The 25,009-nt window shown below is 52.2% G+C and overlaps 2 protein-coding genes and 2 long non-coding RNA genes across 16 annotated transcripts in view; 2 read left to right on the top strand and 2 right to left on the bottom strand.

Moving 5' to 3' along the window:
• URGCP (upregulator of cell proliferation) overlaps window positions 1-12,524 on the top strand; it is a 56,722-nt gene extending 44,198 nt beyond the window's left edge. For all 11 annotated transcript variants that reach the window (XM_082692048.1, XM_082692050.1, XM_082692045.1 and 8 more), the window contains 3 exons: window positions 7,734-7,766; window positions 7,960-7,998; window positions 9,421-12,524. In XM_082692048.1, coding sequence (XP_082548174.1) covers window positions 7,734-7,766; window positions 7,960-7,998; window positions 9,421-11,990 — 2,642 coding nt within the window. In that variant the 3' untranslated portion in view covers window positions 11,991-12,524. The remainder of the gene's footprint in view (window positions 1-7,733; window positions 7,767-7,959; window positions 7,999-9,420) is intronic.
• Window positions 1,147-7,726, bottom strand: LOC309844804. Of its 3 annotated transcripts, none has more exons than XR_014300914.1 (3): window positions 6,524-7,726; window positions 3,982-5,838; window positions 1,147-2,913 (listed from the first exon to the last, which is right to left on the bottom strand). It is a non-coding gene; the product is annotated as an uncharacterized lncRNA (long non-coding RNA). The 3 variants fall into 3 exon arrangements; XR_014300915.1 differs by having other exon boundaries at window positions 1,147-4,082; window positions 5,760-5,838; XR_014300913.1 differs by having other exon boundaries at window positions 1,147-5,838.
• Window positions 12,525-16,021: 3,497 nt separating the features above from the next.
• Window positions 16,022-18,464, bottom strand: LOC309844805. Its single transcript, XR_014300916.1, has 2 exons — window positions 18,402-18,464; window positions 16,022-18,136 (listed from the first exon to the last, which is right to left on the bottom strand). It is a non-coding gene; the product is annotated as an uncharacterized lncRNA (long non-coding RNA).
• Window positions 18,288-20,953, top strand: MRPS24 (mitochondrial ribosomal protein S24). The gene is made up of 4 exons (XM_082692056.1): window positions 18,288-18,574; window positions 18,658-18,726; window positions 19,002-19,113; window positions 20,522-20,953. Exons 1-4 carry the CDS (start codon window positions 18,536-18,538, stop codon window positions 20,803-20,805), a joined length of 504 nt encoding a protein of 167 aa, XP_082548182.1. The 5' UTR covers window positions 18,288-18,535; the 3' UTR covers window positions 20,806-20,953.
• Window positions 20,954-25,009: the final 4,056 nt, after the last annotated feature.

Genomic DNA, 25,009 nt, shown 5'->3' with positions numbered 1-25,009 from the left:
AAGTGGCCCCGATGCCTCATCTTCCTGGAACTTAACATTCTAGAATGTGGGCGCTGGGGGGATTAATGGCTAGGGCAAGCCTCACAGCAAAATTGGGGTCCAATGGCAGTAATTGGCTAAAGCCCTGCAGTGTCTCAGGATGTGTAGTATAGTAGCCACTGGGCATACAGTGCAAATTTGAGCAGTGCTAACTGCCGAGCCACAATCGCAGTATTTCCGCTGCTGGGGAACAAGGCACACTGTGCTCATTGGCCAGCGCATCAGAGAATGTGTCCTTTCTTACAGGCAGTTCTGTGGGAGTGAGAGTGTTGCTCTAGGGAGACTGGGGGGGACAGCTCGTGTGGCCTTAGGGGACACGGTTGCCTCCCTGGATGCTGCTGTGGGGTTAGTTATTGGGGTCCTTCATTCTACTTGGGGAAACTGAGGCTCAGACACACTCTGGTGCTTCCCCAGGTTCATCTTCATTATGTCTCCAGTGAAGAAGCCTCCCATAATTGTTATTATTTTTTTAAGAGTTTATTTATTTATTAGACACATAGAGAGAGATCACAAGTAGGCAGAGAGGCAGGCAGAGAGAGAGGGGGAAGCACGCTCCCCGCTGAGCAGAGAGCCCGACGTGGGCTTGATCCCAGGACCCTGGGATCATGACCTGAGCCAAAGGCAGATGCTTAACCCATTGAGCCACCCAGGCGCCCACCCATAATTATTTTTAAAAAATTTTCTTCTTGAGGTAGGTGACTTCCTCTGCGGCGTGTTTTGTTAGTAAGACTGAAAGCAAACCTTTCAAAAAGAAAAGTTATACTGACGCTTGATATGCAAGCGGAAAAGTGCCCATCTTACCAGCGTGTAGCTTGATGCATTTCACAAGCAGGAATGGACCTGTTTGGAGAGCACCTGGACAAGGAAGCCGAGCATGTCATCCCCCAGGCGGCCTCTCTTCACCTGCCTCTGCCGAGGAGAAGCTCGCGTTTCCGGAAAGCATAGATGAGTGGTGCTGTGTATAGTCGTCCTACGGAGTATATTACCTTCTCTCAAGTCTGAGAATGCCAGTTACCTCATAGCTCGCTCGCTCTTTCTTTCTTTCTTTCTTTCTTTCTTTCTTTCTTTCTTTCTTTCTTTTCTTTCTTTTTTTAAATATCCTATTCATTTATTTGACAGACAGAGATCCCAAATAGGCAGAGAGACAGGCAGAGACAGAGATGGGGGGAAGCAGGGTCCCTGCTGAGCAGAGAGCCTGAAGTGAGGCTCGATCCCAAGATCCTGAGATCATAACCCGAGCTGAAGGCAGAAGCTTAACCCACTGAGTCACCCAGGCATCCCATAGCTCATTCTTGAAAGGAGGTTTTAGAAAGCTACGATGAGGATTCTGGAGAGATGACAGAATGGGAAGCACCAGGACCCTGGCTCCCAAGCTAGAGAGTTGCCCCGGCCGGAAGGTTCCATGAACTGTGCTGTGCCTTTGGAATCAGTTGGAGCTCTGCAGCTTGCAGGGGAAACCGTGGAGAATAAGTTTCCAGCTAATTCAGTCGACTTTATCTTTCAGCATGGTATCAGCGCCCGGTCTCCCATTCCTGGATGAGCAGCAGGCAGCCTTGCACACACGGCGGGTGGGAATGAGCCAGAGTGGGCAGAGAGAACCCTGTCCAGGTACCAGGAGCTCTGCTGTGCCGCTTCTGGTCACGGAGGTGCAGACGCAGAGGGCCTCATGGTTGCCAGCCCCTCCCTCTCCAGCTGAAGTGACTTCCAGGGTATTTCCAGGCCAGCATCCTGCCTTCCATGAACTTTTTGCTCTGTGACTGTGTGTTCCCAAAGAAAGTCTCAGAAAAGACCTCAGAGGACCTAACTTGTACACCTCCGTTTGATCCCGGGCACAGAGATAGCCTCCGATGATCCCGCAGACAAAGACAATAACAAAAAGCAGTAAGCCCTGGGAGAGGTGGGAGGAACCTGGTTTCCAGAGTTACCACACTATTAGATTCAGATGTCCAGTGTGCAGCAGCAGAATCCCAGGAGAAGCACGGGATAGGGAAGTCCGGCCCGCTCAGGGAGGGAGCGTAACTGATCCATGGCTGTCTCTGAAGAGATGCAGCGGCAGACGTATCAGACGAAGACTTTACAACAGTCCTGAAGATGTGGCGCATCTAGAGGAAGGTGTGCAGGAAGGTAAGAACGCAACGTGTGAACAAAACCGTAGCATCGGTAAAGAGCTGGAAAGCCCAAGAGACCGAAGGAAAGGTACAGTAGCCAGAATGAAAACCTCAGTCGTGGGGTTCGGAGGCAGAAAGAGGCGGTGGGGGAAGGAATCAGTGACCTTAAAGACAGGAAAATGGGGCGTCTGGAGGCTGAGGACCAGAGAGAGGAAAGATTGAAGAAAAGCAAACAGAGCCTCGAGCCTGTTGGATGCCATCAGTAGGTGCTTGTTGTGGGCGTCCCAGAGGGAGAAGAGAGAGACAGGAAGGGGCAAGAGAAAATTGAAGAAATATTGTCTGAGAACAACAACTTTTTTTTAAAAAAGATTTTATTTATCTGACAGACATAGAGAGGGAGCACAAGCAGGGGGCGTGGCAGAGGGTGAAGCAGGGAGCCCGATGCGGGGCTGGATCCCAGGACCCTGGGACCATGACCTGAACCGAAGACAGATGCTTAACACTGAACCATCTGGGCGCCTCGCCTCCCGGCTGAGAACTTACACAGAGATGAGTACAAAGTGCAGGAAGCTCAGCAGACCCCAAGTAGGATGAATTTGAAGAGACCTGCACGGAGACGCGTCGAAGCTCATCTTCAGAGGACAAAGCATGAGTCTAGAAAGCAGCGGAGCAGCAGGTCATCCACACCCACGGTCCTCTGAGATCATCTCTCGATTTCTCAGTCAGAAACTTCGGAGGTCGCAGACAGCCAGATATATTTAAAGTACTAAACCAAAGAAGAAATTGTGAGTTAAGAATCCTATATCCAGCAAATATGTCCTTCCAGAATGAGGGAGAAACAAACATTCCCAGGGGAACAAAAGCTGAGGGAGACCCATGTACCCGCTCCAGCAAGACCTGAGGGAGACCCGTGCACCTGCAGGAGGTGCTCCAGTGAGACCTGAGGGCAGAAGGAAAGGGTCCTAGAGAAGGACTTGAAGCCGTTTCAAGAAGCAAAGATCTCAGTAAGGGGAAATTCTTGGCAGTTTTAATAGTTAATTTAACAATTTTAATGATGGCTCATAACTGTGCTTCCTGATTTCTTAATGATTGAAAAGACGAATTCATTTAAAGAAAAATTTAAAAATGTAGATCTAGTATCACTGCAACTTTGGTTTGTAACTCTAGATCTTGTTTTCTCTAACTTCTGAGACTAATGCCTTTGACAGAATTGTTAGCTTATGTTCTAGGCAGTCAGTGTATGAAGCTGTGATTTGTGATGTCAGCACCCAAAGAGGTGGCGACAGAATGTCAGGGGACAGAGTTTTGCATGTAAACAGGGCATAGGAAAACCAATAGCTCAATGACAGAGTAATGCCTCCTTATCAGCGATTACTTCAAATGGAAAGGGATTGCTGTCTCCAGGGCAAAGACAGAGATGGGCAGAACGGATCTCACTATGTGCTGTCTATGGAGACTCACTCAAGAGCTGAAGATACAAACGGGTTAAGAGTGGGAGGATGGAGAAAGGTCCCTCCATGCAGATAGTAACCCTTGGGTAGTAGAGAGCGGCTGTACTAATACCAGACAGAACAGAGTGCACATAAAGACGTTTTCAAGACAGCCAAGGATTTTGTGTATTAATAGAGGTCTCAGTACAGCATGAAGATATAATTAAACATTTGCACATCCAGTGACAGACCATCACAATATTTGAAGCAAAAAGTGATAGAATTGAAGGGAGTAATAGCTCTACAGCTTTAGTTGGGAACCTTAATACCTACTCACAATAATGGCAGAACAACCATTTGGAAGACGAGAAAGAACAGAGGATTGAAACAACACAGTAACCCACCCTCATTGAACAGACACAGCGCTTCACCCTGGCATGCGCGTTCTTCTCAAGTGTACACAGGACACTTTCCAGCGTGGATCCACCAGGTCCGTAGATGAAGTCTGCATAGATGTCAGGAGACAGATGTCAGACAAAGTGAGCACAGTGGGAAGTAATTAGAAATCAATAGCATAAAACGAAAAATGTTTTTAAATTGTGGACACTAAACACAGATTTCTAACTAGTATATCAAAGAGGAAATCTCAAGAGAGTTAGAAAATAATTAGAGACAAATGAGAACAACAACACAATTTTACAACTTAAGGAACTAGAAGAAGAACAAATGAAACCCACAGCTGGCAAACAGAGGAAATAATAAAGTTTAGAGCAGAGATCAATGAGACAGAGTAGAAAAGCAGTACAGAACATCAACAAAACCAGAAGTGGGTTATTGGACAAGATCAACAACACTGACACACTTTTAGCTATGTTGACAAAAAAGGAGAGAGTACTCAAATCACTAAAATTAGACGTGGACATGGAACATTACTACCAATTCTACAGAAGAGGGATCATAATAAAGTACTGTGAGTAATTGTATGCCAAAATATTGCTTAGCCGGATGGAAAGGACAAATCCCCAGGAACATAAAACCTACTAAGACTCAATCACATAGAAATGAGCAGTCTGAGTAAATCCGTAACTAGTAAGGAGACTGAATCTGTGATAAAGCATTTCCTGACAAGGAGGAACCCTGGTCCTGACGACTTCACTGGTGACAAATGTTTCTGCTTCTCACACTTCTTCAACAACTGAAGGGAGGGAAAACTTCCTAACTCACTCTTGACGCTAGTACAACCCCGATAACCAAAGTCGGATGAAGGAAAGGAAACTATAGACCAACATCCTTTAGGACCATTGATGCAAAACTCCTCAGTGGTGTCAACGAGATGAAGGGGAAGATAAATGATGATCTCAGTTGACACAGAAAAAGCATTTGATCAAATTCCCTACCCCCTTATTTTGATTAAAAAAAAAAAATGCTCTACCAAGTAGGTACCAACTAGGAGTAGATGGAAACCACCTCCACATGATAAAACCACACATGGACAACCCCCAGCAGTGTGAGACTGAGCTTTTCCTCTAAGATCAGGAATGAGAGAGGGAGGCCGCCATCACTGCTCCCATCCAGCCTCGTACAGGAAGCCCCAGGCAGAGCAGCTGGGGAAGAAGAATCAATAAAAGTCATCTGAACTAGAAAGGAAGAATTGAAATGATCTCTGTTGGCAGGTGATGTCATCTTGTGTAGAAAGTCCCAAAGATTTCACAAAAATCTGTTAAAGCTAATAATTAAATTCAGCCAAGGGAGGATACAAAGCCAACACACAAAAATCAGTTACATTTCTATAGACACTGAAGAGGAAATCACAAAAAATGTCCCACTTCCAGTAGCATCAAAAAGAATAAAACACTTAGGAATTAATCAAGGAGCAGAAAGACTCATACAATGAAAGTACAGAAGGTTGCTGCCAGAAATTAAAATAAACAAAAGCAAATGGAAACACATCCCATGTTCATGGATGGGACACCCAACTGTCCCATGTCAGTGACACCCAACGTGATGTGCAGACTGATTGCAGTGCCTGTAAACAAGCCAGTGACATTTTGCAGAAAAGGAAAAGCCCATCCTTCACATGGAATCTTAAGGGCTGGCGAAGAGCCAAGACAGTCTTGAGGAAGGAGAAACGAACCGGAACTCATGCTTGCTTCGGCAGCATGTACTGAACCAGAGGACTTACCGCTTCTGCCATCAAAGCCTACTGCAGAGCGACAGTGGTCAAAACAGTGTGGTGCTGGCATCCAGACATGCATCCAGACCTGTGAAATAGTCCAGAAACTGACCCTCAGGTGTGTGGTCAAGTGATTTTGGACCAGAGCGCCAAGAACACTCACCAGGTACAGGACGGTTTTTTCAGCACATGGTGTTGGGAAAGCTGGATGTTCACATGTGAAATATTGAAGTCAAACCCTTACCCAACACTATGGACAAGAGTTAAGGCAAAAATGGATCAGAGTCATTGTAAATATAAGCCCTAAAACAACAAAACACTTGGAAGAACACACTGGACAGAAGCTTCACGCATTTGGACACGTGGCGACTTCCGGGAGGTGATGCCTCAGAGAAGTCCACAAGAACAGAATGGGACAAATGGGACCATGTGGAAAGGTAAACATTTTGGCCACAGAGGGCACTCTCCATGGCACAGAAAGGGCACCTGCAGAATGGGACACAGTGTTTGCCAACCATGTGTCTGACGAGGGATTAATATCCAGAGTATCCGGAGAGCTCCTGAAAGCCCGCCACGAAACCGATGTGATTTACAAATGGGCAAAGTACCTGAATGAACATTTCTCTGGAGGTGGTGTTTGCATGGGCAGTGGGCACCTGCAAGCCACAGTCCCCCCACGGTCCCCCCACCACTCACCCCGCTGCATGGCCACTGTCACGTGGAGCGAGACCAAGAGCATGTACTGGTTGAGGACGCTTCTACTCTGTCCCCACCTGAAATCCTGCTGTGTCCTCTGCTGCCCACCGGTGCCAACCCAGGCTCCCAGCCGTCTCTGCCCATGGACCACGATGCTCTCCTGCCCCTAGGTGATTCCTGCAGTTCAAGAGGCGGAACCTCTGGCCACGGGCCTCCTTGCCATTATCTGTAATCTGTCTGGTCCCATCAGGGCTGTGTCCCATCCCTAACGAGGCCAGGCCTCGACCTCCGTGGGTCTGAGGTTTACTCCCTGACCCCTGCTCACAGCTGCTCTCAGGGTTCCCTGCAGCCCGTTTTGGGCTTTTCTCCCTGTCTTGTCCCCTCCTTTAACTGCTGTATTTTCTTGGAGGGCATTTTGAATTCCTTGAAAAAATTCTTCTGATGTCTTTTCTCCACTTTAGATAAAATAATCTTTTATTGCTCGATGTTGCAGTTTGATGTGTGTGAATCATCTCTTGTGATTTCCTGTTTCTCTCCCTTGTTCCTCCTGTTGGTCTCCAGAGACTCCGTCAAAGGAGACTGTTTGAAACATCTGTTTATCTGCCTGACTATATGGAAATCATGAGAGGAATTAATCTGAAAATATCAGAATCTTTTCTCGATTCATAAGCTTTAAAAATGTAATTTTCATTTTGGATTAGATGATAGTTTTACTTGGATCAGAAGTCAGAACAATATAAAAGTGCACAATGGGGCAGCTGGGTGGCTTGGTCAGCCGAGCATCCAACTCTTTGTGTCGGCTCAGGTCATGATCTCAGGGTCCTGTAATCGAAACCCATGTTGGGCCCCACGCTCAGCACAGAGTCTTGCTTGTCCCCCTCCCTCTGTGCCTCCCTGTGCTCGCTAGCTCTCTGCCCTCAAATAAATAAATAAGTAATTTTTAAAAAAAGTAAAAATTATGTTTTAATTTTGAAACTGAACCAAGGAATTTACATTGACTTATGTTTTAAATAGTTTCTAAAAATTGAAGATTAATCAAAGTAAGTGTCATGAACTTATTTATATCTTATTTTCAGAAACTTCAGTAAATTCTTACAGGAGTATGTTCTGGAGAAAATTGCTGTCCTGCATGTAGCTGTCGCTACTCTGTGTTGTGTTTGGGTTTGGAAAACAGAAATTTTTGTAGGAAGAACTGAAGCCAGTCCCCACACTAAAAGTAAACTTGAGACTTTAGGAAGAGAGGTCTTAGCGTGTTGACAAAATCAATGTGTGTGTGCTTTCTTGCAGATTTGGAATGGAGAGACATGGACGCAGATGACTGTGAGTCCTGTGGAGGCAGCAGGGCGGGGACCAGCTGGGTCTGGGGCAGGAAGGGGGGCGTGACTGGGGGGTGCATATTGTGAGCCGTTGGGAGAAGTTCCTGCCTTAGAAGAAGGAGCTGCGAGTTTAGCCTTCATTGTGTTGACCTCGGGCGCTGACTTGGTTGACTCGTCATATTCCTTTGCTTTTTCAGATGGTGCAAATGAGGCTCAGGACAGTGACTTCCCAGCAGGTATGCATGTTCTCCGCTCCTGCTCCCTGTCCTGTCACAGGAGGACCAGCCCTGTGAGATCCCCTCTCGTCCCTGGCCCCATGCACCACCCCGACCCCTCAGGGAGGAGATGGAGACTATCGTCTTTGCAGGGGCACATGCAGGACCCTGATTTTTGACGCATTCCCAGAGCGGGCGGGTTTCGGCAGCCCTGGCCTGTTCCCCGCGGGTCACTCGCCGGGTGGGAGCACACGACAGGTTCCTTGGTCTGGCTCTTCCCCTCGTGTGTCATTGCCGCTGCTGAAAGGACGAAACCAGCTGTCCCTGTGTAGGTGGAGAAACCCATCATTCAGGCCAAGCCCGTCATCCTGGCCACACCCGGAACTGGAGCAGTGGCGGGAAGGGTTTCCTTCTGGCCCGCCCCCCCCCCCCCCCCCCGTGTCCCCGCGCCGCTCCCATCTCTGCAGCAGGTTCCACAGCCCTGCGCCGGGTGGCACGCGCTGCCCGCAGGGCCCTTGGGGAGGAGACTCCTGTGCCCAGCACTGGCTCCTGCTCGGGGGCTGTGCCCCACTGCTCATGCACCTGTGCCCCAGGGCCGGGTCCTGCTGTGGGGGGGAGGGCGTCCCACGACTCCTCTCTGGTTTATGGGAGTGTGCACGCAGCTTCATAATGGAGACGATCCTGAACCTCCATGGGATTTGAATTTTAAACCACTCGCGTAGGCGACAGGGAGAGTGTACTAACTGTGCAGTGTGACCATGGCCAGAACGGGGATCCTGGGCAAAACCTAGTGCCCGTAGGAACTCGTACTGTGTGGACGATGCTGGAAGGCCTCCGATCACAGCTGCCACAACCGTTGCCACAGCAACACTGAAAACCACATGATGGGCTTCCGATTTGTTAAAGGATTGTGTAGCTATGATTTCTCTGACTGGATTTAATAATAACTTACAGTTCCCTTTAAAAATCCTCCCAACTTATTTGTAAAAAAGAAGAGAGGATTATCTAGAAAATCCAAGTGACTCAGGGACCGTGTCCCCTGTGGGACATTCCTGGTGACAGCGTGGGGAAACCCGCTGCCGGGCCTAGGATGTAGGGACAGGCCACGGGGTCACGGGAGGGGCGGGCATCCCACATGAGGGTGAACAGTTGCACACTGCATACGGTTACAATGAGCCTGGTGGAGCTGGTCTCACAGGCTCCAAGAGAACCCAGGCATGTAGACCTTTTCACAGCATCTCCCAATCCTTAAACACAGCCCCTAGGTGTCCTCTGCTCTCTCTTTTCTAACGTCTCCTGGGTCTGGCTGCTTTTGCCTCTGTTGGCCTCAGGCAGGCCCGGGGCACCCACACCCTGCTTTCTGAAGGATGCTGTCTCCTTCCCCACCTCCAGCCGGGGCGCGACGCACAGGGTGAGCGCTGACGTCTTCTGTTCTTCCCACAGTGGAGAGGAGCAGGCTGCGGGAGATGCTGTCGCTTCTGGGCCTGGACACCTACCAGGCCCACAAGCTCAGCCTCCAGGACTTCTTGCAGATCAGCAGCGACAGCATGAAGAACCGGGCCCCTCAGGCCCCCAGGGACTTGCCCTGGAATTTCCTCAGGAAGCTGCAGGCTCTCAGCTCCGAAGCCCGGAGCACCACCATGGTGCTGGATGCACCCCCGGATGCCAGGCCCGCAGAGAAGGAGAGCCAGATGGAGGAGGAGATCATCTACTGGGATGCGGCCGACGACCTCGCTGCCGACATCTACTCCTTCTCTGAGCTGCCAACGCCCGACACGCCTGTGAACCCCTTGGACCTTCTCTGTGCCCTTCTGCTGTCCTCAGACAGTTTCCTGCAACAAGAAATCGTGCACAAGATGTCCCTCTGTCAGTTTGCCCTCCCCCTTGTCCTGCCTGACTCGGAGAACCACTACCACACGTTTCTGCTGTGGGCCCTGAGGGGTGTCGTGCGGACATGGTGGGCGCAGCCCCCACGGGGGGTGGGCAGCCTTCGCGAAGACAACGCGGTCCTGTCGCGGGCGCCTGCTGTCGCCTTCGTGCGCATGGAGGTCAGCAGCAACTCCAAGTCCCAGCTCCTCAACGCTGTGCTGGGCCCAGGCCACAGGCCACGGGACTGCTTCTGGCACCGTGATCTGAACGTGGGCACCAACCCTCGGGAGATCGCAGATGGGCTGGTGGAGGTCTCCTGGTTTCTTCCCAGCGGCCGGGAGGACCTGGACGTTTTCCCGGAGCCCGTGGCCTTCCTGAACCTGCGGGGCGACATCGGGTCTCACTGGCTGCAGTTCAAGCTGTTGACCGAAGTGTCCTCCGCTGTGTTCATCTTGACGGACAACATCAGCAAGAAGGAGTACAAGCTGCTGTACTCCATGAAGGGGTCGGCCACGAAGTACTACTTCATCCTGAGCCCGTACCGCGGGAAGCGCAACGCCAACCTGCGGTTCCTCAACAGGCTCATCCCGGTGCTCAGGATGGACCACTCACACGTGCTGGTGAAGGTCAGCAGCACCGATGGCGCTGGCTTCGTGCGCAGGGTGCGCGCCATCGTGGCTCATGTGGCGCGGGCCCCCTGCCGGAGGCTGTCCGTGGAGGAGATGGCGCACGCGGCGCGCAAGCTTGGCTTGCGCGTGGATGAGGACTGCGAGGAGTGCCAGCGGGCGCGCGGCCGGGCGGAACGCATCACCCGGAGGGTCAAGGACGCGGACGCCTACCGCAGGGATGAGCTGCGGCTGCAGGGCGACGCCTGGAGGAAAGCGGCCCAGGTGGAGAAGGAGCTGTGCCGGGCCCAGTGGGCCGGGGACCCCCCGGACAAGGAGCTGAGGCAGCGGCTGCTGGAGCTGCGGGCGCAGCAGCTCGGGCACGAGCCCGCCGGGGGCCTGCAGGAGTTCATCTCGGGCATCAGCGGCCCAGCCCCAGGCGAGAAGCTGTACTTCCTGAGGTGGATGGAGTGGGGGCTGGCCCGGGTGGCCCCGCCAAGGCCGCGGCAGCCACCGGAGACCATCCTTGCGCTGAGACCGAAGCACTGTGGGGCTACGGAGTCCAGCGAGCCCCTGGGCGTGGAGCACTTCCTGCGGGAGATGGGGCAGTTTTACGAGGCGGAGAGCTGCCTGGTGGAGGCGGGGAAGCTGCTGGCCGCGCAGAGGCGCTTCGCCCACTTCCCGGGCTTGGCCTCGGAGCTGCTGCTGAAGGGGCTGCCGGTGGAGCTGATCGATGGGAGCGCGCGGAGCACCCCGCTGCGCTGGGTCTCTGGGCTCCTCCGGGAGCTGCACGCGCGCCTGGAGCGGAGGCCGCGGCTGGTGGTCCTGTCGGCGCTGGGCCTGCCGGGCACGGGCAAGTCCACACTGCTCAACACCATGTTCGGGCTGCGCTTTGCCACGGGGCGGGGCCGGGGGCCTCGAGGGGCCTTCATGCAGCTCGTCTCCGTGGCCGAGAGCTTCAGCCAGGACCTGGGCTGCGACCACATCCTGGTGATAGACTCCGGGGGCCTGATTGGCGGGGCCCTGGCCTCGGCTGGGGAGCGGTTCGAGCAGGAGGCCTCCCTGGCCACGCAGCTCCTGGGGCTGAGCAATGTCACCGTGGTCAGCTTAGCCGAGACTAGGGACATACCGCCAGCCATTGTGCATGCATTTCTGAGGTTGGAGAAGACGGGGCGCGTGCCCAACTGTCAGTTCGTGTGCCAGAACCTTCATGATGCGTGTGCCCCTGGGCCCAGGCCGCGAGAGAGGAGGCCGCTCCTGGATCCGCCCGGTGAGGCGGGCAGGGCCTCGGTGCACACGGAGAGACCGGGTGGCAGCATGCGGACTCTGGCGGGCCTGGCCTTCTGTGACCCCGGAAAGCAGCATATTTGGCACATCCCAGGCCTGTGGCACGGGGTGCCTCCTATGGCCGCAGTAAGCCTGGCATACAGTGAGGCCATTTTTGAGTTAAAGCGATGCCTTCTGGAGAACATCCGGAACGGCCTGTCCAACCCCAACAAAAACATCCAGCAGCTCATTGAGCTTGTCAGGCGGCTCTGAGTGTCCGGGGGGAGGCCTGTTCCAGGGCCGGGGTCCTCATGGGGCTGTGCCCGGAGCCTGAGCGGGGCTGGCGGCCCACCTGTGCGAGAAGGGAGAGAAGCAGAAGCTGGGGGCCTGGAGTTTCCTACACAGTGTTGAGGAAAGAGGTGACCTCACAGCCCGGGTCGGAGGTGCTCTCAGGAGCAGAGTGGCCCTTGGCGGGGGGGGATGACGCAGCAGTGCTCTGTGTCCAGGCTCCCTCTCTGTGCCCCTGGAGCGCAGCCTAGACGCTGTCCCGAGGAAGCGGGGGCAGGCCTTTGCCAGTTCGACTGCCCTGTCCCCCACGGCCGTCTGTTTACACCGTTCCCCTGCAGCCATCTGTTTACACCTCCACCACACTCAGCCCAGCGCTCCCTCCTGCCCAGCTCCTGAGTCTGCACCCCCCAGGCTGTGAGCTCCTTGAGGGGAGGGCTGTGTGTGACTCCACTCTGTCCCCTGGGGCCTGGCAAGGGGCCTGGCACACTGTAGGCACTTAATAAATGTTTGTTAAAAGAATGGAATGAATGAATGTGTAAATGATGGTGACGGGCAGGTTCCTCTCTCTGTTGATTTTCCTGTTTCCTCCAAGAGGATCACAGTGTCCAAGGAGGGGTGCAGGACGGAAGGTTGGGAATGGCAGACACCTGAGGCTAAGGTCTCACAAATGCCCCACCCCCACCCCACTTCAAGCAGAGCACGGCCCTGCAGGTGTTCCCGGGAGCAGGACTCCGCATCTTCACAGTAATACCGGGCATGGCCTTGGCCATCCCACCGTGCAGACAAGAAGGGAGGCCTAGAGCAGTGAAGCCCCCACCCATATGCCTCTGGGGGCTGGGGGGCTGATGGGCAGGCTGTGGCCATCAGCCTTGCCTTTGTCTGGCCCATGGCTCATCCCCAGACCCCTACAACTGCTGGGCCAAACCCAGCTGGCCCATGGCGTGCCCTTCAGGGCCAGGCTATCTTCCTGATGGCGTCCATGGCCTCTGGCCACATACGAGCTCCTCCCTGGATGCTGTGACTGAATTCTGGCCGGTGCTGGCCTCAGCCTGGGGGGCACCCTGCGGTCCCTGGAGCCCAACCCCAACTCTGCGAGGTCTGGAAACCTGGGGCTCCTTCCATCTGTATGTTGTGGCTTTGGGGAAACCGGCCCTCCGTGGTGATCAGGACCCTCTCCATAGTCCTGTCCCCTCTTTGCCAGACTCGGTGAGGCAGCCCTCTGGATGGGAGCCCTTTCTTGAGCCGTGAGCCCCTGGGCTGCTTTCCTGGAGCCCTGGGTCGCCACAGCTGCTGCTTCCCTGATGTTCAGAGTGTTGTTCCTGAGTCCTGGGAGCCTGGCTCAGGACGGACAAGATGCATGCTGAATGCAGTACGGGGCTCAGAAAACCTGACCTCCCACTGATGAAGCTGGGAAAACCTTCCTTCTGAGACACAGAAAGAATCTCTAACCCTTGGGCACCAGAAACTCCTCTCTTTGGGATCATTAAATCACACAGATTTTAAGATGTTGGTTCACCTGGAAATACCAAAGCCTCTCCTGCCTTCCCCCCTTCCCACAGAGCCGGGGCTACCCAGTTGCTTCTCCAGCACCGTGGGAGCATCGCCTGGGACTCTCACGGGCCCAAGGTTTGGGGAAAGCTCCCTTACGCTTGTTGAATGTCAATTCGCTTATAAACTGATGCAAGCTCTTCTTGAACCTGAACCAGGCAAGTCATCCCTAGTGGCTCTGTCCATCACCTGGAGACGAGGGTCAATCACCGAACTCCAGAGAATTATGTGTGGCCTCTTCCCTCCCTCTGTGGAAAAAGTCTGACGCTTTCAAAAGGATGCAGGACCCGGATGGGACTAACTGCCTCACCATCAGGAAAATCACTGTATGCGAAGTTGCATCCAGCATTTGCCGAAAGTGTTTAAACTTTTGGAAAAAACCCATCTAAAGACTGGGTGTAACAGAATCTGACCACAAGGGTGCTCTGGCAGGACCCCAGTGGCAGTGGGGGGCTTGCCGTCTGACTGAGTGGGAGCAGACCACCGCCGCTTGGGTGCAGGGACCGGAGAGGCTGCCCTGGTGCCTTGGAGAGCGTCCCTCGCAGAGTTCCCCTCACCCTGTTATAGGCGATGGTCAGTCCCAGGAGGGCTCCTTCAGACCCTGAAGTCAGCATTGCTCTGTGAGCAGGGACCGGAGAGGCTGCCCTGGTGCCTTGGAGAGCGTCCCTCGCGGAGTTCCCCTCACCCTGTTTTAGGCGATGGTCAGTCCCAGGAGGGCTCCTTCAGACCCTGAAGTCAGCGTTGCTCTGTGATTCCAATTTCCAGAAACCCAGGTCTTGCCTGGGGCAGACCCTGAGGTTCCAAACGCTAGGCATGAGTTTGCCCTGCCCAGTCCCCTCCCTATGGCCTGAGGGCCCTGCCTTGGACCTGAAGACCTCAGGGGTTGATGATGCTTCTGGGGGCACTGAGGGAAGAGGCCCAGGCCACCGATAGTGGAGCTGACCCGGCCTTGGACCTGCTGAAACTCCCCCTTCTTGCTGTGCCTCAGCAGAAGGAGAGCAGGGGCGGGGGAATGCAGGAATGGCATCCCTCTGGCTGCCTGTGCAAAAATGAGGGATAATTCAAGACTCAGTTCTAACTGGACTTCTTGGTGGTTTGGCTTAGTTCCCTGAATAGAGCTGAGAGCCTCTGGGATATTTTGGTGAATGGCTGTGGTCATCAGGAGAGAATGAATCACCAGGAGTACGAAGCATCAGATTTAGCAGAGGTTCACGAAATGCAAAACGTCAGCAGTTCTGAGTTAGGAGAATAAGGTTGTCTTGGCTAATCCTGCCTCCAACAGGAAGGCAGCCCTCTCTGGCTAAGGGATCCCTCCCTGAGGCTAGATTCTGGTGAGTTCCAAGGAAATACAGCACAGTCCAGGCTGGACTGCTTTCCGCAAATTCGGCTGGGCCCACAGTGTCCGTCTCACGCAGGGTCGCACCCGCAGCCTGGCCAGCACTCCTTCATCTGAGACCGGTGCGCCCTGGAGCCGCGCTGGAACCTACTGGACTGTCTCCGAGAAGTCCAGAGGAGCCCATACGTGCCCGCAGGCCCCTCCTCTGCCTTGTGGCCCAAGAGCAGCAGTAATGGACTAAAGCCAGGCCTCTTGGAGGTGGAGCTGCCGCAGTCTTATAGGACCAGTGGTAGAAAAGAGGCGTGAGGAGCAGCCAACAGCCCTCTCCCCAAGAAGGATCGCTACAAGTCAGGTTCTGGGATTGCCCACGTAAACCCATCAGTCCTGTCCTTGTGGTGGGGGCCCTCTGACTCTAAATGAGCAGAAGCCAGCATCGTGCAAGCATGAAGGCAACTCCAGCTCTTCCTGGTTATCATGGAGGGCAAAGAGGCTCATGTCAGTAAAGAAACAGGTGTGCGTCCTCATCTTCCCACCGTTCTGGCGTGGGAACCCCGCGGGCCCTTCATGTGGGTCTCTTGTTCCAACCTGTGGTCGCTCTGTTTCCAGGAAGTCCCCCAGAGCCAGTCCTGAGCTTTTTGCATCCACCTCCAGAAACCCAGGCTATTCCCCCGTCCCACAAGGTTCTAAATGCTCACCCTGAGACACAGGGGTTCCCCGGACAAGGAACATGCTTTGGAACAAGGAGGCTTGCTACCACTGGCTAGTTCTGTGACTCCAGGTGACTTGCAGAGCCTCCATTTTTTGTTCTGCAAAACTGCCTCCTTTACAGAGTTGAGGGGAGAAGCAAAGCGCATCATACACTAACAGGGCTACCTGGGGGCTCAGTCGGTGAAGCGTCTGCCCTGGGCTCAGGTCCTGATCTCAGGATCCTGGGATGGAGCCCTGCATCCTGGTTCCTTGCTCAGCAGGGAGCCTGCTTCTCCCTCTGCCTCTGCTGCTCCCCCGTTCTTGCTTTCTCTGTCTCCCTCTCTGGCCAAGCAAATAAAACCATGAACAAATGGAAATGACAGAAAAATGAAACATCCCATTAAACTGTTTCCACTGTGGTTTAAAACAACCTAACAATCCATACTAATGTTTAAGAAACGATTTTTCCTTTATTTTAATCACTGCAAACACACTTACATGCAACCTCCGCCCCCCCACCCCTCACCACAAAGGCACCAGCTGGAACCCCTTTTGCAACAAGGCAGGGCAGAAAGAGAGTTAGGTTAGCAGGCTGTTAGCCACTCGAAAGACCTAGGGCTGTCTGGATTTCCCTGGAGACACCTCAGACCTAAGGGAGAGAGACAGGAATGAAGACAAACCCAAATCTGCTGGTGGCATTTACCAACACGTTGAGGGTAGATCTGCTCGCGAGGCCACGCCTCCTGGGGCTCCAACAGAAGTTGAGTCACCTTTGCTGGAATGAGAGGTTCTTCCTTCCTCTCTTGAGGGGTCCTGTGAGTTCTTATATCTCTCCAAGAGGAGGTGCATGTCAGGCATGTTTTGTTTTTTTAAACTCTAAACCCAACTTGGGACTCAAGCTCACCATCCTGAGATCAAGAGTCTGACTGGGCAGCCGGGCGCTCCTGGCTTTATTCTTTTTAAAGACACATTTATTAGCTGCTCACTCTGTTCTGCATTTTACAATGTAATTTTCACAACAACTGTCATTGTTCCCATTTTACAGATTAGAAAAACAAGCCTGGGAAGGTCCAGTCACTTGGCTGGAAGCTGTAATTCATATACCAGCTCCCATATTCCTCACCACTTATCTTAGAAAACTTATCAAATTATGAAATTATCAAACTTTAGGGAACCTTTAAAAAGAGAAAATACTATCAGTTTTAAAGGGTCCTTTGGGAAAAGTTGAGAGTTCTTACATTTGGAAACTATTGTGATCTCACACTCCTTCTGCCCCCTTATCTGATATGCAGAACAGTTGGAGACCGTAAACATTTGGAAGTAAAACATTCTTAGTATTAGGAATATGTCTTACGGCATGAAGGATGCTGTCCCTTTATTAAGGATTTTCTGAGGACCTAGCTTTCAGTGGTCAGAGGAATCTTGACCATGGAAAATACAGTGGCCTGCAGTCAGGATCCGTGTCTTGGTCCCTCTCTGCACCCGCCTCCTGCTCCCTGGGACCTTGGGCAACTCACCAGCACCCCCCCCCCCACTTCCCCTCCACATAGATGACAATCCAGTCCTCCCTACCACCGGCAGCACAGACTTTGCAAGCAGTGTTAGGGTAGATGATGTAGGTCAAAACCAGCCCAGCCTTGGCAATTCCGTATCATTCAGCTGAACACAGCGATGAGAGCTATTTATCTGAACAGCCCTAGAGCTAGCATCTTATCGATTATGGAGCTGAGGCTCAGTTGTCCAAACACTGTGACACCTGGGGCCGACTCCAGAGTCCATGCTTTTTCTGTTTCTGTGATGAGCTGTGAAGTAAGATACCCAGGGCTGGTACTTTTCCCTCCGACAATAATTACTGGATACCGATGACCACGACAAGCTTGGTTTGAGTATGAATTTCCCTATCATCCAGCCCTTTCTCTTACTTAAAAATTTCCTTCCCTAATGACCAGACACTAGGGTATGGTCCCATGGGAAATGAACTATTTCTCTGCCTAAGGCATCCTCAAAGAACTGGATGAAATTTTAACCAAACGAATTTCTTCTTTGTGGATAAAAGCCAGGTTCTGGGGCGCCTGGGGGTTTCAGTGGGTTAAGCCTCTGCCTTGGCTCAGATCATGATCTCAGGGTCCTGGGATCAAGCCCCGCATCGGCTTCTCTGCTCAGCAGGGAGCCTGCTTCCCCGCCCCCCGCCCTCCCCCGCGTCTCTCTCTGCCTGCTTCTCTGCCTACTTGTGATCTCTGTCAAATAAACAAATAAAATTAAAAAAAAAAAACCGGGTTCGTTTGTTTTCTTTCCTTCTTAAAGACTTATTTTGAGGCAGAACTCAGCAGCCCGCTTTCTAGAAGGTGGGAACGCGGTCCGCTCGCAGCTGAGCACCGAGGGTCCAGGTCCGGGGTGGAGCTCAGCAGGCGCACGGAACCCACGCTGATCCCCTGTCTCCGTCGCTGCGAGCTCCCAGACAGCGAGACCTCATCTCTGCACCACCTGCATCCGGGACGTGAACCACCACACACCCCAACCATGGCAGGTGGAGACGTGCACAGCTGGGGGCCCCGCTGCGCTGCGGGGGGACGGGAAGGACCCGCTGCCTGCACCGCCTGGACGTGCACTGCACTACCTCTACCCACTGAGCCCACGGACCCGCCCCAGCAGGCAAGCCCCGCCCACCCACCGGAGACCCCGCCCACCCACTCGAGACTCCCGCCCACTGCGGACCCGCCCGCAGATGCCTCGCCCGGTTGAGAGGCCTCCTCCCGACAGAGGCTCTGCCCGGGACTGGAGGCCCCACCCCTCCTCGGCCCCACCCCCGTAAGCGCCCAGCGCACCTGCGCCGGTTCTGATTTCGTCTAATCGGCCGCCGGGGTATCCTGGGGGTTGACCTTTGCCCCGAGGCCGCCCCGCCTCGTTTCCCCTCGCGGCGCCGCGGTACTTACTTCCGGCGCACGGCGCCGGGCCCAAGATGGCGGCGGCCGTGTCCTGCCGGGTCCTCGGGCCCCGGGTGAGTGAGCGGGCGACGCTGCCGGGGGCCTGCGGTCTGCGGTGGGGGCCTCAGTGCCCTTCTCACGTCCCCTCCTCCCGCAGGTGCTGTCCTGGAGCCGAGAGCTGCCGTGCTCCTCGCGCGCCCTGCACACGTCTGCTGTTTGCGCCAAGGTAAGCGCGACGGGACCCGGGGGCGGGGGGCCTGGGGTCGGGCGGCCGGGGGTCTGGGGGCGGAGGGTCCGGAGGTCCTGGGTCGGGCGGCCGGGGCCCTGGGGTTGGGGGGCCGGGGGTGGGGGAACCCAGGGACGGAGGGGCGCGGGACCCGAGGGCCCGGCAGCGGAGGGGCCTGAGGGCGGGAAACCGAGGGCCGGGGGCGCAGAGGTCGGAGGGCGCACCGCAGCTTGGGTCGGTGGGCGCGTAGGATCACGGCCCCTCTGTCCTCCTAGAACCGGGCGGCCCGAGTCAGAGTGGGCAAGGGGGACAAGCCGGTGACCTACGAGGAGGCGCACGCGCCGCACTACATAGCCCACCGCAAGGGCTGGCTGTCGCTGCACACAGGTGAGGGGTCGCGGTGCTGGGAGCCCCGCGGATGAAGTTCTGGGTCGTGGCGTCGCAGAGACATCCGGCAAACACGGGCGAGAGGCCCGGTTCAACTCTTGCTCATTTAGAGGTTTTCATTCTCAGATTTCATATTCCCGCATCAGCACGCGACCAGGGCGGAGCCGCCGCCCACACGTGCCTCCCCCCTAGGGCACTGCTTCTCGTTTCTGTCCGGGCTGTGAGTAGGTGTCTCTCCGAGGCGCATTAGTGCCGCTCGTCTGCAGTTTGTGCTCTTGTCATGACTTCTCTGCCTTAATGGAGCCTGCTGCTGACGTGGGACGCACAGGAAAGGTGTGACCTCCGTTGGGGAGAAGATACACATGTTAATAAGCTTCCTTCCCCGGGGGGTCTAATGCCGTGGGCCGAGAGTTCATGGTTAAGCCCTGATGTGTATTAAACAGGGGTCTTTACGCAGAAACACGCAGGAAACAAGGTTATATACTGATGTGTTGACCAAACTGTCTTAGTCCAGGGCGAGCAGAAACCTAACCCCTTGAGTCCCCTAGGAGCGAGGGTTCAGTGTTCCTAACTCTTTGCTCGTGCTGACTTCATAGAACAGAACTACCGGGAACTAATGGGAATTGGCTGTCTTTCGTCCAGTATGAGGCTTCTCAGCTTGGGCGTTTTGAGATCTGTCTGTCTAGAGAACTCAAAATAATGGATTCCTGTCCCCCATCCTTTCCAGGTTCTGGTTCTAGGGTCCGGGGCTGGGTGTGGAGACTCCAGAGGCATACTGCAGCAGGTGGAGGGGGGTTTCAGGGTCTGCACTGAGAATCCGCTGGCTGAGGCCATGGCCCTGGCTGGTGACAGAGCTCATGTCCCCAGTCTCAGAAGTAGCTGGTGGCCTCATCTCTCTGGGCCAAGGGGTGGTCAGTGCTTCTATAAATGGCCCAGAAAGAGTGGGAAGGGGCTAGACAGGAAAGGGTCATACGAATTTTATGCCCTGCTAAGGCCTCAGTCTTCCCTTCCCTAAAATCAGGGTAACTATGATAATACCGACTTTACAGGATTTGTGAATGCAGTGAAATAATGTATTTGAACTTTATTTATTTATTTAAAGATTTTTTTTATTTGACAGCGAGAGGGAGAGCACAAGCAGGGGGAGGAACAGTAGAGAGAGAGGGAGAAGCAGGCTCCTGCTGAGCAGAGCCCGATGCGGGACTCGTTCCCAGGACCCCGGGATCACGACCTGAGCCAAAGGAAGTCACTCAACCAACTGAGCCACTCAAGTGCTGTGTATTTTGAACTTTACAGTGTATTCCTTTTATTCCACTTGTAGAAGAAGAGAGAAGCCAGGGTTGGGGTGGAATTGAGTAACAGGCTCCTGGAGTTTCTGCTGAGTCTTCGACGTCCCTTCTCCTTTCAGGTAACCTGGATGGGGAGGACCACACTGCAGAGCGAACGGTGGAGGACGTTTTCCTCCGGAAGTTCATGCTGGGCACCTTCCCAGGGTGCCTGGCCGACCAGCTGGTCCTGAAGCGCCGGGCTAACCAGCTGGAGATCTGTGCCCTGGTCCTGAGGCAGCTGCCTGCACACAAGTTCTACTTCCTGGTCGGCTACAGTGAGACTCTGCTGTCCCACTTTTACAAATGTCCCGTCCGTCTGCACCTCCAGACTGTGCCCTCCAAGGTGGTGTATAAGTACATCTAAGACAGTCACCTTGTCTGCATCAGGCTCCAGCCTGTGAAGGACAGAGGCGTGTGGGAGAGGAGTGAAGCAAAGACGGGGAAGTACATCCCCTCACTGTCTGTAGGATTCCTTTCCGAAGCTGCTATTGAATAAATGGACCTTCCGTGTTGTCTTGCCTCTTTGTTTATCTTCCCTCCTTAGAGAAGAGCGCTAGGGCAGGGTTCCTTTGAGGGTGCTCCAGGGCTTCCCAAAGGCTGCCAGTTGTTTGAGGCTTGGGTAATAGCTATGGTGCAGTGAGTGTCTTGTCACTTTACCAAGAACTTTACCTGGAGCTCTTTTTCTCTCAAAGTAGAAAAATCCATTTTTAGTGATTATAAAATAATCAACATTAATTTTAAGAAATTTTAAACAGCATGGACATGCGTCAAATGAACCATGATGTTTTTTGTAATTCTTCCACAGAGAGAACTACTGTGGACAGTTTATAGCCAGATGCACTTTTCCCTCCAGAAATAAAATACCTTTATGGACACTCATCGCTTATTAAACAAGCTTCAGTGAAGCACCTGCCCTGTGCCCCACGTTCTGAGGGCTTGGAGTCCGTCCATGTACGAAACACTGTTCCGAGACCCCTGCCTTCATGACACTTAAGTCCCCATGGAGGTGGACAGGGAGGGTCAGGCAGGGCTGAGGATTCCAGGCAGGTGAGGGAGGTAGACCCACAGCTTGGTGGGAGAGCGTTTCAGGAGGTGGTGTTTGTAAAAGCTGCATGTGGTGTGGGCAGTGGGGCAGGGATTGGTGGCCAACTTCACTGTGACACTGACCGTGACTCTGTTAGACTTAACCCTGAACCTCAACCTCACACACTCTAATTCCAGCCCTGACCTTGACTTACTACCCTGATTCTACCCTAAGCTTTACCCTCACTCTAACAGACATGCTGTCCCGATTTCTGCCCACAGCTTGATCTTCCCTTGTCCTCACCCTTACCTGACAGTCTCCCCTGGACCCTCCCTGGATCATGTCTGACTGACTACATTCCTCATGTAACCCTGACTTTCACTTAGAACTTTACTCTGGAAATACCCTCATGCTGTCTGACCCGTATCACGATGGTGACAACCTAATTCTAACATTGACCATGATCCTCTGCCAAAGTCTTATCATGACTTTGTCCATAAAACTGACAGTCCTTTAAATTTGACCCTAGCCCTGATCTTCTCTTACTGATAAACCAGACTCTGACCTTGACCCTTAAACCCAACTGTCACCCAGACTCTGTCTCCCACACAGATCTGAGCCTACTCTAAGATTTCATTTGTTTATTTGACAGTCGCAGTGAAAGGGAACACAAGCGGGGCAGTGGCAGCAGAGGGAGAAGCAGGCTTCCCGCTTACGCAGGGAGCCCAAGGCATGGCTCAATCCCAGGACGCTGGGACCATGACCTGAGCCGAAGGCAGACATTTAACAACTGAACCACCCAGGCACCCACCCTGAGTCAGACACTTAACCAAGTCACCCAGGCACCCCAGATCTGAGCCTCCTCTTATCTCTGATTCCAACACTCGGCAACCCTGGGTTGTTTGGACTGATTGTCATTCAGGCCTTGAGACAACCACACACTTCGCTGACAACACTCAACCTGACCCTGACCCTTCTGACCACTCTGGCAGTGACCCCGACCCTGGACTTACGTGAATTTGACTCTTACCCTCTTCTTGATTCTCACCTTAACACTGACCTTGACCCTTCCACCTGCAGTGATCTGACCGAACCTCAGCTGACTTGATCCTGTTCCTGACCCTCATGACCCTGCTCCAGTTACTGATCATGAAACTTCACCTAACCCCGACCTTAACCCTGAACCTTACTTGAATCCTTAACTGACAGAGGTGCTTCTCCTGTCCCAGACTGTGACCCTCGTGCACAGCCTTGCCTTGATAGTCACCCCATAGTCTCACCGGATCGTGACCTTGACCCATTTTTAAATATATTTGACATACAACATTGTGTAAGTTTCAGGTATACATGTTGATGCATTTATGTATCTTACTGTGTTACATATCATAATGTGCTTGGACAATTAGCGCCTTTATCATAATTACATAATTCTGTCTTTTTAGTCATTAGAATAATTAAGTTCTAGGTTCCTAGCAAGTTTGTTGATAATAACACAATATTGTTGTCTGTGCTCCCTATTCATTATAAATTTATAACCTCAGGCAACAGCTGCCCTGTCCCTTCTACTCCCTGATACCTGGTAACCACCATTTTAGTCTGTTTGGGGGAGTTTTGCCTTTATAGATTACACATGTAAGTGATTTCATACAGTATTTGTCTTTCTCTGTCTGACTTACTTCACTGAGCATAACTTCCACAAGGTCCATCATGTTGGAAACGGTAGGAGTCCTCTTTTCTCTTGGCTGTATCATATTCCGTTGTATTTATATACCACATCTCTATCCTTTCATCTGTTGACGGGCACGGACTGGCTGTTGAGAATGACGTTGCAGTAAATGCCGGAGTGCACATCTCTCTTCAAAGTCCTGTTTTTATTTCCTTTGTGTACGAATCCAGAAGTGGAATCACACGGGATCCTTGGTGGGTCTATGTTTAATTTTGTGAGAAGCCTTCATGTTGTTTCCCACTGCAGTTGAGTCAGTGTGCACGCATGTGGGAGGGTTCCTTTTCTCCACACCCTTGCCAGCAATTTTTTTTCTGTTTTTCTCCTAAGCATTGATTTAAAAGATGCACATGAAAGATACCTATCTCACAGCAAAGCTCCCAGTTATGTTACCCAGATTGTCCTCTGTTCTTTTTCATAAGCTAATACAACTCTGAGGGTTTTTTTCATAAGCTAATACAACTCTGAGGGTTTTTTTGGTTTGTTTTGTTTTTTGAGTGCATACGTTTGCCCCACGGTGTGTGTTCCGCTTAATATAACTTCTTTTGTGCTTAAGCATTTGTTTGCATGACTACGAGTGCTTTGAGGTCAATTTTAAAAAATGCACAAGTTATAAATACAGAAGAGAGAGCATCCCTACCGAACCTGACCTAACAAGAACCCCCTCACCCTCCAGTTTTCCTGTCTCTTGTCTTCTTGGTAATCGGCCTTCTGAAAGGTGTGATGTCATATCTCATTGTGGTTTTGATTCGCATTTCTTTGACGGTCAGTGATGTGGAGCATCTTTTCACGTGTCTCCTGGCTGTTGCAATGTGTTCTTTGGAGAAAGGTCTAGTTCTACCCATTTTTCAGTTGTATTGTTTGTTTTTGATTTTGAGTTGTATGACTTCTTTATATGTTTTCAATATTAACTCCTTACCCAGTTATGGCTTACAAAAATTTTCTTCCATTCTGCAGAGCTTTTTCAGTCTGTTAACGTTTCCCTTTACTGTGCAGAAGGTGCTAAGTTTCGTGGAGCCCTATGTGTTCATTTTCATGTTGGTCTTTGGTGCTGCTGGTGTCATATTGTCATATTCAAGGTTAAGGAGCTTCATCCTGACATTTATTTCTAGGAGTTTTGTTGTTCCAGGTCCTTCTGTCTCAGTCTTTAATCTGTTTGAGTGAATTTTTGTGACTGGTGTAAGACAGGGTCTAATTTCATTGCATGTGCTCATCCAGTTTTCCCCGCTCACTGGTTGGCAAGTCTGTCCTTTCCCCGTTGTGTGTTTGGCTTCCTTGTTGAATATTTTCTTGACTGTATAAGCAGGCGTTCTCACTGCTCTGCCTTCTGTCTTGTTCCATTGGTCTGTGTGTCTGTTTTTGTCTGTCTGTGCAGTAACATACTGTTTTTATTACTAAGGCTTTGTAGTACATTTTGAAGTCAGGAAGTGTGATTTCTCTGGCTTTGTTCTTTTTTTTCCTCAAGAAGGACATTTTAACAATATTAATTCTTCTGACCCATGAACACAAGATATCTTTCCATTTGTTTATCTTTCCATTTCTTTGATCTCTTTCAACGAAGTCTTGTAGTTCATTGTACAGGACTTTTACATCCTTGGTTACATTTATTTCTAGCATTTTGTTGTTTTTGATGCTATTGTGAATGGGATAGTTTTCTATATTTTTTTTTCCCGATGTTTCATTCTTAGTGTATAGGAACCTAAGTGATTTCTGAGTGGATTCTGTATTCTGCAACTTGACTGAAATCTAACAGCCTTTCAGATTTGCTCTATACCACATCCTGTTACATACAAATAATGATGGGACTTCTAATACCAGACT

This window comes from Mustela nivalis (genome assembly GCF_964662115.1).
Source record: "Mustela nivalis genome assembly, chromosome: 12".
In the NCBI taxonomy this organism is placed as follows: domain Eukaryota; kingdom Metazoa; phylum Chordata; class Mammalia; order Carnivora; family Mustelidae; genus Mustela; species Mustela nivalis.
The sequence above is the reverse complement of the archived record's forward strand: the minus strand, read 5'-3'. Positions and strand labels throughout refer to the sequence as shown.